This window comes from Manacus candei, unplaced genomic scaffold, assembly GCF_025592945.1.
Source record: "Manacus candei isolate 608988 ecotype Guabito, Panama unplaced genomic scaffold, ASM2559294v1 h1tg000010l, whole genome shotgun sequence".
In the NCBI taxonomy this organism is placed as follows: Eukaryota; Metazoa; Chordata; class Aves; order Passeriformes; family Pipridae; genus Manacus; species Manacus candei.
Window position 1 is genome coordinate 5,756,347 of NW_026138058.1, and position 14,545 is coordinate 5,770,891.

The 14,545-nt window shown below is 41.7% G+C and overlaps 1 protein-coding gene across 5 annotated transcripts in view; it reads right to left on the bottom strand.

Moving 5' to 3' along the window:
- The window catches only part of SLC44A1 (solute carrier family 44 member 1), a 74,567-nt gene extending 60,444 nt beyond the window's left edge, over positions 1-14,123 (bottom strand). For 2 of the 5 annotated variants that reach the window (XR_007902773.1, XM_051777423.1), the window contains exon 1: positions 13,842-14,122. Coding sequence is in view for 4 of the 5 variants with exons in the window: in XM_051777423.1 (XP_051633383.1) it covers positions 13,842-13,868 (27 nt within the window). In the remaining variant the exon portion in view is untranslated. Of the gene's footprint in view, positions 1-13,841 lie in introns of all 5 variants that reach the window. The other 3 variants (XM_051777424.1, XM_051777425.1, XM_051777422.1) reach the window with 2 other exon arrangements.
- Between the last annotated feature and the right edge of the window lie 422 nt (positions 14,124-14,545).

The following is a 14,545-nucleotide window of genomic DNA, read 5'->3' on the forward strand; positions in this document are numbered from 1 at the left end:
AGCATGAGTAACAACCACTGGATGAAAAGAAGTTGCAGGAAGAGGCTATACTCTAGGCTTCAGTTAAGCTAGTGAGCATAAACTAGGAGCTGGACAGTACAGGACTATTCCAATTTGCATATGAACATCCAGGTTGTAATAATAAAGTCACAGCTTCATTCAGTTAGTTGAGGACAAAAAAAACCAAAACCAAACCAGAACAAACAAATACAGCCTTCACATTTTTCGGCCCAAACCAATTCTCTTAAGAGACCTAGGATGAAGAATATCCAATCAAAACCCTACAGAAAGATTCACGAGTCAAAAGTCCAGAGAAGACAAAATTTAAAGCAATGGCCACAGGCAGCAAAGCCAAGTGGTGTTATATTTTGGGAGTACCATGACAGCTACATGAGCTGTGCCATTCTGGCTAAAGACGAGGTTCTCAAGTGCATGTGCTCTGTACTCCTGGAAGGTCCACAAATGGTCCAGGACAAATGGTTCATCACCCCTGTTCATAAGTAATACTACAAAAAACCTTACATGCAGATGAAAAACAGCGACCCAATATTCTTCTACTTCAGCATTTGGTTTAAATCAGTTCCAGTCAAAATAGGAGAAAATAAGACAGAAAAGTTGAATTTTTTTTTTTGACAGAGATGCACACAAATAATTTTGACATTCTCTCTTAAGAAGCAACAAATTGCTTTGGTTTAGTTTTCTTTTTTCTTTCAACCTGGTTCTAACACAAAATGAAGATGCTGCAAAGCATCCACTTTTCCATTTGCAGGAACTGAGAATAAGTTTTCTTATTTTCCACACATAGAAATGGCCACTTTCTTTCTACTGAACACTGAATGCAAGGTATGGCATTTTGATTCATCCATCTAAACAATCAGGCCTCGATTTACAAAGGTTTTTCAGATCAGGATATTCAAGCACTTCAGCATTTGACCCATCCTCCCCTTAGCAGCTCATACCATCCTTTAAGGGTGTAACTTTTCACACCACTTGGGATTTCTGAAACTTCTGTTTATTCAACTGGTGGGTTTACAGGACTGCCAGACATAGAACCTGTGTATGCAAACTTCACCACTGCTTTCACCATTTATATTCATTCATTTTTTGACCTTTCCTTAAAGCTTGGGGGAAAAAAAAAAAATTCATTGCCTACTCTCTCCTCAACAATGCACACTGATTTTGTAATCAGTTCAGGTCCTTAGTTTCCATTCTATACTACATCCACCTTCCAATTTTTTAATATCTCAATCACGACACCAACCGCACAATCATTGAAAGACTTCCTCCCTGCTATAATTTACAAAATTTAATGAAGTTTAAAACGCATCTTCCTTTCATGGAACAGTTGTATTAGGCTGTCAAACGCTGGTGTGCACAAATACCTGAACTCCCATTTGTTCCTCAAAACAGTGTTTGCCTGTGACCATTCTTTTAAGTGGAATATAGTTTATTAAGTTTTTAAGCACAGAACCCAGCTAATAACCAAACTGACAGTTTTAAAAGCCATGGAACTAGCTGGGATTGACTTCCTTTGGTCCTTCTGACTAGTATAATGAGATCCTCTGATATCTAACAAAGAGAAAGTTCTGATCATAGTTCTTCATGCAGTGGAGACAATTCCTGGTATTTTTTTTTCTTTCTTCTCATTCAGGTTTTCTGATATTTAAGAGTAACTGAGTTTTTGTTAAGAGACCCTTCCTCAGCAGCAATAGTTTGACCTCAGTCTTATATTAAGCTTAAAGGAACGTAACAGGATCTTTGCATCATCACTGCTGAATTAGCTGTCACTGCCAAGGTAGCTCAGCTGAATCAATAATTTTCAAAATTATTAGTTTGGGGTGTGGGGGAAGAACCATTAATTTTCTGAAGGAAAATTGTAACTGTGTACCATTACACAGATTGTGCAATCTGTGCTAAAGATACTGGTAAAAAAAGTAGTTTAAATCACTACAAGTAATTATATAAGTTAAGTTTTCACATAGCGTTAATTAATTTCAGGGTTTTTTTTACAGAGTGACTGAAAAAAAATTTGGAATATTCACTTCTACAATTTCTAATAAGTTTCAGTAATGATAAGAAGATACTGAAAATTTTGGGTTGTAAATATTTCATGTTTCTTTAAGTGAAAAGATATTTTTTGTCGTACTTCTAAAAATCTTCAGGGATATTACTACCAATGTTCAAAGTTAGGATAATTTGTTATAACCCCCCATTCTAAGAACCACATTAATCTAACTACACCCTCTTTTTTTATCACCTTGATGTTACATCTGGACTTAGAGTTCATACAGCTGTACTTCAATATAGGAGAGTAAATAGAAATAACTGCTGTTTGTTTATTTAAATCAAGAACTCAGAAATTATTGTGTAGTACCTATCTATCTACATGGGAGACAAACAGTCTCAGTGTGCACACAGCATTAATAAACAGCCCTTAGAGGCAAAAAAGGATTTTCATCCTGTCCAGGATCTTTTGCAGAAGCTGCACAGAGTCCTCCAGCCTCCACCTTTCCTAGGATGCAGACTGATGCTGATAAAGTGCCAAGACTCAACTGATAAGTAACGTTCAGTTTATTCCAATAGCAGAGTGAGTACATAATACATAAATTTTACACGTACATTGCAGGTTTGACCCTTCAAAGTCGGAGGGTCCATCTGCGATACTGCGCGTGCCACAAAAGGACACGTAAGGGCATGACTCCCCAGAAAATGGGCAAGCCAGGTTAAAAGGATGATGAGCAAGAAGTCATCCAGTTCAGAAGTTGTCCTGCAAGCTATGTTTAAAACTGCATCTTCACGTGCTGTTGAAACATACCCACACTGAAAAAAAAAGAAAATAAAAAGAAAAAGAAAAACACACACAGTTCTTGAAACATTTATTAGTGTTTCCCAATGAGTAGGAAATTATTCTTTACTCATTTTATATATCTTTACAAGCTAAAGAACAGTACTGACCTTTATCAGTAAGCATTCCACCTATCAATAAGAGAAGTCACAACTTAGTAGTTTACCAAACTGTTTCCAACACAAGAATGTACTTCTCCAGGTTTAACAGAGAACATGGCATTTTTCTGCACAAGATATGGAACACTTTTCTACACTATTCAGCTGTTTAAAATAACAACTAGCAGCAACTCTATATTGTCCTAATGAAACTTCTTCCACCTCTGAACAGATCTTAATCCTAGAGCCTAAAGAGAAAGAGGAAATGAGTCCTGACCCCAAGCATTAACAGTTTAGGATGTTTTCAGAACTCTCCAACCTGATGCCTAAAACAAAGATATGCCCTCTAGTCCAAAGCAGAAGCCATTTTGACACAGAATCATAAAATCTGCTGAGTTGGAAGGGACCCACCACGACCACAGACTCCAACTCCTGGCCCTCCACAGGGCACTCCAAGAATCACACCACGTGCCTGAGAGTGTTGTCAAAATGCTTCTTGAAGCCAGACAGGCTTGGTGCTGTGACCACTTCCTTGGGGAGCGTGTTCCAGACACCAAATGAAGTTATCCATTCCTCTTCCATCATTACAAATGTCAAACTGCAGTGAATAAGATGACTTGTAGGCTGCATCTGACCACTACAAAGTGGTCAAAACATACATGATACCAATTATAGATGTAGACTAAAGTATGTCTCACTATAAACACAAATTAGTAACTACTTCATGAGCATTTCTCTGCATCTACAGCCAACTTAGTAGGTACTGACTGATCTAAACAAGTGTGTAAAATGTCAGAATATAAAATTAAAATCTAGCAAGTTGTTTCACATTTTCAAACAAAAGCATTAGCTATTAAACCTGTTAGATACACTGCACAAAGGAATTCATATTGAGAGGGAGAGAAAAGACATGGACATTTTCTAACATCCTCAGAAGTAAACAGAGTCTAGAGTCCCTGACAATGCTAATATGAAGGTCTATGTTTGTCAGCTCTAAAGAGCATTAAGTCCATGATTATTCTATGATCTTCTGTTATTTTGAAGACTGTAAAGTAGTTCTCTTTGTAAAATTTTCATGTGGTGAACGCACTGTTTTAAGTGTCCAGAACAAACTCTTGAAGCACCAAAACTATAATCAGCTCATGACTTGACCAAACATGTCACATTTTTACAGAAAACCCCCAGTTTACTTCACCATGAAGTCTAAGAACACTGTGCACAGTTGACTCAGTTAAAAATGTTCACCACTATGCACAGACTTCCTGTGTGTGACTTACAGGCATTCAGATAAGGTACCCAACAGCAGTTTACAGCACTTATTATCATGAGTTCAGATGATCTCTCAGGTTTGCAATAAAACTGATTTATTACGCGGCAAATTACTATTACACCTCCATTACTAGAGCAGGAACACACACCAGCAAACACAAACTTTTACTCCACTGAACTATACCAGTTCCCTGGAAGAATGAACTACATTGTATCAATAAAAATATCTCCATAAGCACACCAAAAGAATGGTTAGTGTAGCCTAGGCCTGGATCTACCTCTGCGGAAGAACAGTATTACTGCTCCTACCCCAAAGAGGCTGCTAATGATTGAATTCTCCTCGGAGACAGGGGCTCGAGTTGCCCCAGACTTACAAAAGTGAAGCAATGTCTCCCACTTCCAGGCACAAGAGAGGTTGTCACTGTAATACTGTCACAGCTGAGGTGGCAGTCATCTCTAGAAAGAAGCCCAAACACATGTGGGCAATTCCAAAATGGACTGCATAACAGGACACACAAATCACAGTGGAGTCTAACATCCTGGGGTTTTTTTCCTTTTTTTTTTTTTTTTTAATTCCTGCTTTGACCTCACTACAAAAACCTGTATTTTTCAATTTACTGCATGGCAGACACCAGTGACACTTCAGACTAAGAGCCATATAACAGTACTTTACATATAGGCACCCACATCCCTATTTTCCTAATGACTCCACATTCATCACTTGTCCTCCAATGCCCTGACCACTGAAAAGATGCATCTGCTCTTTTTAGGTATGAAACTCAAAGGTCCTGCTAGGAAAAGTTTTCTGATGGTATAATACTGCTTTAAAGTTATCCACCAAAGGGTGATGAGTTTATACTTTGCTTCCCTTGAGACAAAGAATACCACCAATTCACTGTGCCCACATATGCTACTTCATGAACATTCTTAGACGCCACAAACAGTATTTATAAGTTTTTAACACAATGTCAACAAAACTGAGATCCCATAGGACATCATATTATTGATGATGCAATATGAAGATGTTTACCCTGCAAACTCCTATGCGGAGACTCCACTCTCGAATATGACATGTGTTGTATATAATCTTCCACTCATCTTGACAGTCAACTCATATTAAACATTGCTTCAAAACTCCTTTATTACACGCTTCCACCTCAGTCAACAATTTAAATATTTATCTTGAAGCATAACACAGCTGATTAAATACAGAGCTGATCAGCACACCTGCTGAGGTTTTGAAGTTTAGAAATCAGGCCATCTGCAGACAAAAGCCCAGTTTTTAACTCTCTAAGTCTTTAATTATTGTTTCTTTTCTTCATAACCCATTGTTAAGTACTTATTTGAAGGCAGCAATAAATAAGGACACTTTATAAATATCACAGAAATATTTTTCAGGGGACTAAAATATTAATTTCAATGCATTTTTGGTACTTCCATGGTTCTTAATAATTAATAAAAATCAGTCATGCAAACAAAAACAAAATAACAACAAGAAAAACAAACAAACAAAAAACCAAACAAAACCAAAAGCACAAAACATTTCACTTCTGAAGACACTTTGCACATACCAAGTTACTTAATCACATTAGAACTTCCTGCTTGTATATCAACTGGTTTCACAGAATCTCAAATTTTATTCCTTCCATGCCCTGCAAGTCCCAAATTATAAAACATTTTCAAACTTTGGACTAGTAAAACATTGCCCAACTACAATGCACACTTTGCTTCCGAATGTCTTAGCTTTATCACATGATATTAACACCCCCCCCAAAAAAACACAAACAAACAAACAAACAAACAAACAAACATAAAACCACAGCAGAAGTCCCCAATTACTGGTCTCTGCATGAAATGTGGATTCCAGATGAAGAACGCTCCATGGAAAATGCTGCCCCTGTTTTTTTGCACTCTCTTCACGTGAATTCAAGACCGAAGACATCGCAGCTCACCAAGAGCTCATGGCCTGCACAGCACTGCTGTGAAAAATAACAACGTTGCCACTCGCTAGGGGAATTCACAGCAGTTTGCTACATATTCCTCAAAAATGTATCCTACATTCAAATGGGTTTGCCAAAGTGAAAATCACAGCTGCTTAAATACCAAGTCCTGACTTACAGGTCCAAAATTCTAGCATAATAAGAAAACAAACAAACAAACAAACAAACCACTCAGGATTGCAACACGAGGGCAGTGCTTGAGGACATTGAAAGTATATTAGATTAACAAGAACCAACGCTAAGAAAGCTCTGACTTAAGGAAGAAAGAGTGGGAGGAGAATGAAAAGGGAAATAATGTGTTAAGCCCTTAGTTTATTACATAAGCATACGCCCTTATAAGTAGGCAATAATTTTTCAGTCTTTCATAGCAAACTAGGGGGAGTCTGTCAAAGCATTCCCAGGAGATGGTTATCATGACCTTGAACGAAGTACTTAAAGGGGTTTCCTGTTTTGTTTCTGCAGACCTGTATACAACATTCATTCTCTTCCTCAGTCAAACAGTATCTGGAGAGCAGCAAGAGTGGTTTCAATTTAAAACAAAAACACAACAGGCCAGTGCTCGTTTCTGCTGCAATCAGCAGCTTAACTACCCGGCATTAATTAAGAGCAGGCACATTGTATATTACGTTGTGAGGCACAAGTCACCGTGTTCTGCTCGCCATGACTCTCCACCAGAGTCTAGCAACATTACTGGTTTAAACAGTGACAGCTAGGAACTACCAAGTAAAAATGCAGCATGGAACCTCAGCTCTCTGACATACAAGCAGTCATCTCCTACTCTTGCAGTGCAATGCACAATGGGGTGTTGAAATCGTGTAAAAGCACTGAAAACTAATCTTTGGGCTATAAAGCTGAATTTCTAAATGAAGATGACACTTCTCTCTTCTTAAAGTATACATATAGATGTTTCTGGGGCTGTTGTCACACAAATATACACTTTTATTCCACATTAGGAAAATGCTTACCTAGAAATTTTTTTTAAAAACTAAAAAAAAAAAGGGGGGGGCTTAGCAACAAAAGGGAAGTTGAAGAACTGACATTTATTTACAAAGTCTGTGAAACTTCAAAGCGGTTGGAAGACCTAAAAGAACCCTATTATATATTCACCAACACAGACCCTTTCTCTAAAATTTATACACAAAAAGGTCTCATCAAACAGAGGTAAAAATTAGCAATCAGTTTAATCAGCAGGTAGAAGTCACCTGGCAACACTGCATAACTATTTTTTTAGAAGCTAAGCCTAAGATTTACACAATTTTCCAAGTGAGAAAGATTCAAATACAAAATATCAAAGACACAGTTTATGTTAAGTTGGTTTGCAAGTTATGATTTTCACAAAAGAACCTGCTGAGCTAAGTTCAAAGGAACAAAAATTATAGTCAGCCCACAGGAGAAAGAGGCATCACAGTTATTGCAAAGCTTGCCTTCAGAGTAAACAGCATAAAGACAGTTGACAACTTCACTACATAACAAACATTGCCATCTCTTCATAATGAAAAATAAAAGCCATCAGTTGGGTGATACTGAACATACCTGCACTATTATTAGCCTAAAAGTCTGATGGCTGACAGTATTCTTGATGCCCCACGAGCTTTGGACTTAGCACTTCCTATTAACAATGTAAGATAATCAATCTTTTCCAAAACTGTTCTCACTTTATAAAAAAAAAGTCTTATAAGGATGCTAGGTCCCATTATTGTTCTTAATACAAACTATCACTTCCTGAAGCTCTTAAAAATAAAAAAGTTGATCTTTGAAATACCTGACAAAGTAAAGAAAATAACTTGCTGCTTACAACTTTTAAGAAGTGACATAACTGAAGGGTAGTCTAAAACCTTAGTACATGAATTTAAAGAGTACTTACAAGTATCTATGTAGTTGAAACATTTCTTTCTACGTTAAGATTGAAAGGAATTATTTGCACAGGTTGCTTGTGACAGCATTTGTAAAAGGACATCTCATGCTTCACAGGAATCTAACAGGGCTCACAGATCAGAAATATAGATAAGTCACCAACAACTTCATGAGATACCTGACTCACTAGTACGTTTCTGGATCCTGCTTGTACGCTTCGCCCTTCATACTATTTTTGCTTGCCAGAGGCTCAAATGGAAGCCTCATCTACTCTTAATACACTGAACTGAAAGCAAGCTTCCTATCTCCTGGAATTAGAATTCACAACTCATTCTGTTTCTGTTCATCGACACTGTTCTTCAGCTGGTCTTCCATGATCATACCCGTGCCCACAGTGAAACAGGCATGTTTTGATGCCCCTTATATTCATTTGACTGCAAGAACCTCTGACAACTGAAGATACCACTAGTGTACAATTAGCTATCTGTATTGTCCATAACAGGTTAGCAGAGATATTTCATCAGAACAATGAGGTTTTTTAGAAAGTTAGGAACTCCAGATTTATTCAGTGTTCCTTTGATAGCAGATGCTCAGGGGAAAGTTAATGGATGATCTGTCTTCATCTCCTCTAATAATGGGAAGTTCTTACAGTCTTTCAAAAACCAAGGCCACCACTAAAACCACCAAGAATAACATGTGCTTTGTTTTTTCCAGTCATGCCTCCAATTTCTGTCAATATTTCAAGCTTCTCTCACACATATCTTGGATTAAGTCACTAATGTAAAAAGCTATTGGGATAAAATAAATAAACATACATAGTATCTCCCAATCCCAACACAAAGATCTCAATAAGTTGCTTTGTTCCCTACAACATGTTGCCAAAATAAACACCTTTTAACTCCAATCAGCCACTCCAACTGCAGAACAGCAGGAAGGGAGAATGGATTATGTATCCCAAATGTCCCATGAGAAAGCAGTTTAAGGTCTGCCTCCCCCCATACCTCATTCCCTTTCATGATCTATTAATGTCTGTCTGCTCAGATATAACAATGCAAACTTTATGGAACTGTGCTATAACTAGATCAGCAGAGCAACCTGAGTTACACTGTAGTGCAAGTTTTCTTGCTTAGAAAAAGTCTGTTACAGATTACTTTGAACAAATGGATTTACAGTGCAGCCTAACAGTAATGGTGACACAAGAGTGATGAACTCCAACAGTTACCTCCTGCAAATCCAATTTTATAATGGATTAATGTGTGAGATAACAGAAAATATCACTGATGAAGGAGAAGAATGAAACGCAAGAGAAGAGAATCACAGATTCCATTTTTCTTCTTCAATAAAATTAAAGATCTGATAGAAACTTAATTGTTCTATTAACTCGGAACTTCAGCACCATTTGCTCAAAAGATGTGTACATTAGGTAGAGAACATAATTTCCAAAACAGCATGCACCAAAAAAAACCCCAAACCAACCAAACAAAAATACAAAACAAAAAAAACCAAACCAAACCAAAACAAACAAAAACCCACAAAAAAGGAACAAAAACCACCACCAAAAAACTCCACAAAAACAAACAAAAAACCCCAATGAAAACAAAAAACCAACCAAACATCACCACAAAACCAGAACAACCCTTATTAAAAGTAAGCAGAAACTTTTTAACTTTTGTTGCATGGCAGACCCACAATGAAAGAGATCCACCTGGACAGAAGCACCCACCTTGAGAAAACACACATCTCATGACATAGATATGGCCAAGAGAAGACAGTGGGCTGAAATCACATTAAGGTACTGGTAACTAACAGCAGTGCCAGAGAGGAGATACACAGAGGTGGGGTTTCTTTCTCTTGTCCTTTACAGGTCTTCATGTCATATAGGTCAGCACACTTTGGTTAAACTACAATTCAAAAAAGTGTTAGGAGGATCTGGTCATGGTAATTAATTATGAGTACCCAGACTGCTTTATGACAAGTTTTAGGATGTAGCAGACACCGCATAAGATTTTCTCAGCAAGCTCAAGGTTCAAGATGGTGATAGTCAAGAGACAGCAAGCACAAAAATAATTACAGCTTAGTGAAACAAAATAAGTGTAGAATAGCACAAACCCCTAAAGAAAAAAATAGATGATGACACTGTTTTAACACCAAAAAGGAAAAACACGCAAACAGGAACTCTGGTTGCAATGATAAAGAACAAGGGTAGACCACAGAAGATACTACACCAGGGGAAGTAGAAGAACTTCGTGCAAACATGGAATAAGACCAAAATGGAAACAAGAAATTAACTGGAAAGAATATACTCGTTCTAAGTGCCTCAGCAGGCATATCCCTATATTCATTTAAGAGCTCAACTCAATGATCCTTGTGGGTTCCTTCCAACTCAAAATATTCTGTGATACCATAGACTGCCCAGGGAAAATAAGACACCATGTGGCAGAGGATTACACACAGTATTGAAAAGAGCAGAGGTCAAGGAGGGTAAGAAAGAAGGTGAATCCTTTCAACTTGGGCAGAAGAAGAAGTCTGTAGAACCGTTACTGAAGACAATTTCAGCACAACACAGAATATGGATTTGAATTAATTTAGTATGAAGAGACAGGACAAACATACATTCTTCCATTCAGGAGTATGGAAAAGAAGGGAAGCAGACTGGAGCTGACTGTCAGCTAAGGACTGATAATAGTAACTCAGACCAAAATTAGGAAGGGAATAAGATGGCAGCAAGAGGTAAAACCCAGTAATTTGGAATTAAAACAGGAAAATTGAATGAATGGGGCTTTGGGGTCAGACTAAGCAGTCAAAAACGAGAAAAAGCAGAAGGCAAACATGCAAATCCATCTCTGTAAGCAGCAATCAATAGTGCTGAGCAAAGGTAAACAAGTCAATTCTAATCAGTTTTTCTCTGGAAATCTTTAGATTCTGCAGGGGAAGAGATACAGGAAAAGGCCTGAGGCATTGCTTTAGACAGCCTGCAAAGCAAAGGAACTGGGAAACCTATTCAGTAGCTAAAATGGATAATTGAATATGAAATTAGAGTCAGGAAGAAGACAACAAAGAAATCTACCCTGTTCAACTATCAGTCACAGGTAGGTGCATTATCACAAATAAGAGGAGGTGGCAGTCATGAGAAAGGGACCTGGAGGTGCAGTACTCAGATAAGATGGCTGGCAGAATCAAAACAGAAGTAATCATTTCTCTCAGAAACAGAAACGAGGATTAGCAGATGAAAATCAAATAGGCTACAGAGCTGAAGAATGAAGTTAATGAGAAATCAACTTGAAAAACAAAGTCATAAGGAATGAGGGTGAGCAATCCACAGCAATGGGAGAGACTATGTCAAAGACCAACATGCAGCTACAAAGAGAGAAGCAAAAAGTAAGTGAGGCAATATGAAGGAATGTCTGATGGACCCCTGCCCAGGAAAAACGGAAGAGGGGAAAGTACAAAGACAGTGGTAGACGAGGAACATAACATTTATTTTTAATGATAAAAGGGAGGATAAAACAGACATTAGGATCTAATGTAATGCTGTACTGTATGTTGCAAGGTTTCTGCAATCCGTATACCAGACAAACTGCTGATAAAATATTCAGCAACTAGCCCTTGATTTGGATTTCCCGAGGAGACACAACATTGCTTATGGTTGGGGTGTTGAATAAACAGCCTTTCTTTATATTTCAGTTGTATATATGGGATACAAAGCTCAATTACTGTACCATATCTTGCCACACATGAGGAAAGCAAATGAAAAGTTCAATAGTGCACTATTAACATCACACACCATGACAGTGGAAGACAAGTGTCACTGAAAAACAAAATCAATCAGTTGAAACCCATGAACAAGCCAGATATGTAAACCAATTGATCTTCCACTTCCTATTTCAGTCTAATGTTACCCACAAATAAGCCTGCATTTTCATTTAAGAACAGAACAGTGAACAGCAATTCAAATTCATAAAGAAGATCTAGAAAGGGCCTACTAATCACTTCAGAAAAGCAATTTGGATAGGAATCACAGAAAATAAGGTTGGAAAAGACTTCAAAACATTACTTCAAAATATCAGCTTCACTCTCAGTGCTCCAAGTCTGTATCAGCTTTCCTTAAGCCACTCCTGAAAGATGTTTATCTAAAGTTGTTTGTTTTTTTTAGCAAACCTCAAGCAATACAGACTCCACAATACCCCCTGGCAGTCTACTGCAGTGACCAAACAACTTCAAAATCTTCCCCTATCATTTAGCATACATCTCATTCTCTCAATTCAAACCATTTCTTCACGCACCATAAAGCTGATTGCCTTCCTCTTTGCAGCAAATCTGCTGTACAGAAAGAATGTTCCCTATTGCAACTGGACAGCTCTCTGCAGTGTTCTGCATCAGAAGGACAGAGCCCTTATATAAAAAAAAAGTCTGCCTGAACGGATGAGCTACAAAAACTCATCTCTGTGATGAGTCATCTGGGACAGCAGAGACGGACTTTCCCACATAAGCAGTCTGCTGGAAGCTGGATTCAGCCACCGTAAGTGACACAGCCAAAGGAAGCTAACATTTACAAGCGAGCAAAGCACAGCCAAGGCATCAGTCGTGATCGCTCGTCCTACAGCCTTCAGAAAGGAGCCAAGCAAAAACAACAGCACAGCCTTGGCCGTGTTGTTCAAAGGGAAAGTTAAAACGGGAAGCAGAGCCGCAAACTGGAGCGTTGGGTGGAGCTCCCAATTGTGCCTTGCCTGGCAGAACCACTCTGGGGGAAAAAAAGGAGTCAGTAAGGGCAAAGCAGAGCGAGGGGGGAGGGGGAAGAAGGAAAAACCGACCTCGGAAACAAGAGATATGCGTGGAACCAATCACACATAGGGAAAAGGATGTAGGGAGGCACCTGAAACCCTGGCCACAGAGTGGAGAAGGGGGCTGGGATTAGGACTGCCTCCCTTTCCAGGGGCAGTGGACTTGAGTGAGGCCCTGGGCATGATTTCCTCCCATGAAATTGCCTTTCTCTCTGGGGGGGAGGGGGGTGGGCGGCAAGTAGGGACCCCAAAGAACATGCTGCAGGGAAGGGCAGGGCGCGTAGAACTATCTAGGGAGGTGTACTGAGGCATGGCAGAGGGGAGGAGGCGGTGAGGACGCCAGGACAGTGGTGCAAGGCACTACGACGGTGGCAGGTGAGAACTGGAGGTATGCAGCTGCAGCCATGGCAGGGGATGGGAGCAGGGTATGGTAAAGATTGCAAAGCTGTGGCAGGGCTGGGGGAAGAAGGGGCAAGATGATGCTGATCCGCAGGGGAAGCAGCACACAGAGCAGCGCGCAGAGGGTGGAAGTGCGCAGCACGATAGGATCAAGGCTATGGGGGGGGGGGGGGTGAATAAGGGGGTGCAGAGGGTCGTTCCCAGCCACGAAAGAGCAAGGGGAGAGCAAAGAGGGGGGTTAGAGCCACGGGAGAGCAGAGCTGTCGGTGGGGTGTGAGTCGGGGAGGGAAAAGCGAAGGGTTCCCAGCCATGGGAGAGTATTGTTACAGGTCGGGATGCAGCGAGCGCGCAGCCACGGGAGAACGGCGCTACAGGTGTAGCAGGGGATGCGCTGCCACGGGCGAGCGGGGCGCCGGCGGCGGGGGGCAGCGAGGCGGTGCAGCCACGGGGAAGCCGGGCAGGGGTACGAGGGGATGCACGGCCGGCACAGAGCGGGGGGGACGGGGGGCTGCGCAGCCACAGGACAGCGCCAGGGGCGGCCCCGGGGCGGGGGTGCGGAGGAGGGCAGGGGAAGGGGGGGGGCCGGGCCGCTCACCTGCGCGGCGGAGCTGCAGCAGCCCATGGCGTCCGCGGGTCGGTGCCCCGGCGGTGCCCGCCGGGCATCCACTCGCCGCGACTCCCCCCGCCCCCGGGGGCGGCGGCGCGGTGCGAGGCCGGCAGGGAGGGAGCGCGGGGCCCACTCAGGCGAGCGCGGCTGCAGCACAAGCAGCACAAGCACCAACACAAGCGCCGCCGCGGCGCCCCCTCATCCTCTTCCTCCTCCTCCTCCCCCTCAGCCCGCGGCGGCTCCGGGAGGGGCGGGGCCTGCGGGGGGCGGGGTCTGTGGGGGGCGGGGCCAGGCACTGCGGCGGGGGGTCCTGGCCCGCCCACTGGCCCCGCCCCCCGGCTTGCTCCGCCCCTTCCGGTGCCGCCATGTCTGCGTGCTGGGCCGGCTCCCGGCCCGCGGGGGGCCGAGGCCTGGGGTATGTCGGGGGTTGGCGTCCAGGGCCGTGCTCGGCCCTCGAGCTCACCCACCCCTCGGCCCCCCGCGGGACAGCGGCGCTGCCCGGTGAAGGCGTGCTCTGCGCAGCATGAGGCCATCTCTTGATACCCGGAGATGAGACCGACCCCCCCCACACCTCGCTACAGCCCCTTCTCGGGTGGTTGTAGAGGGCGATAAGGTCACCTCTGAGCCTACTTTTTCCCCAGGATAAACACCCCCAGCTCCCTTAGCTGCTCCTCGTAGGATTTGTGCTCCAG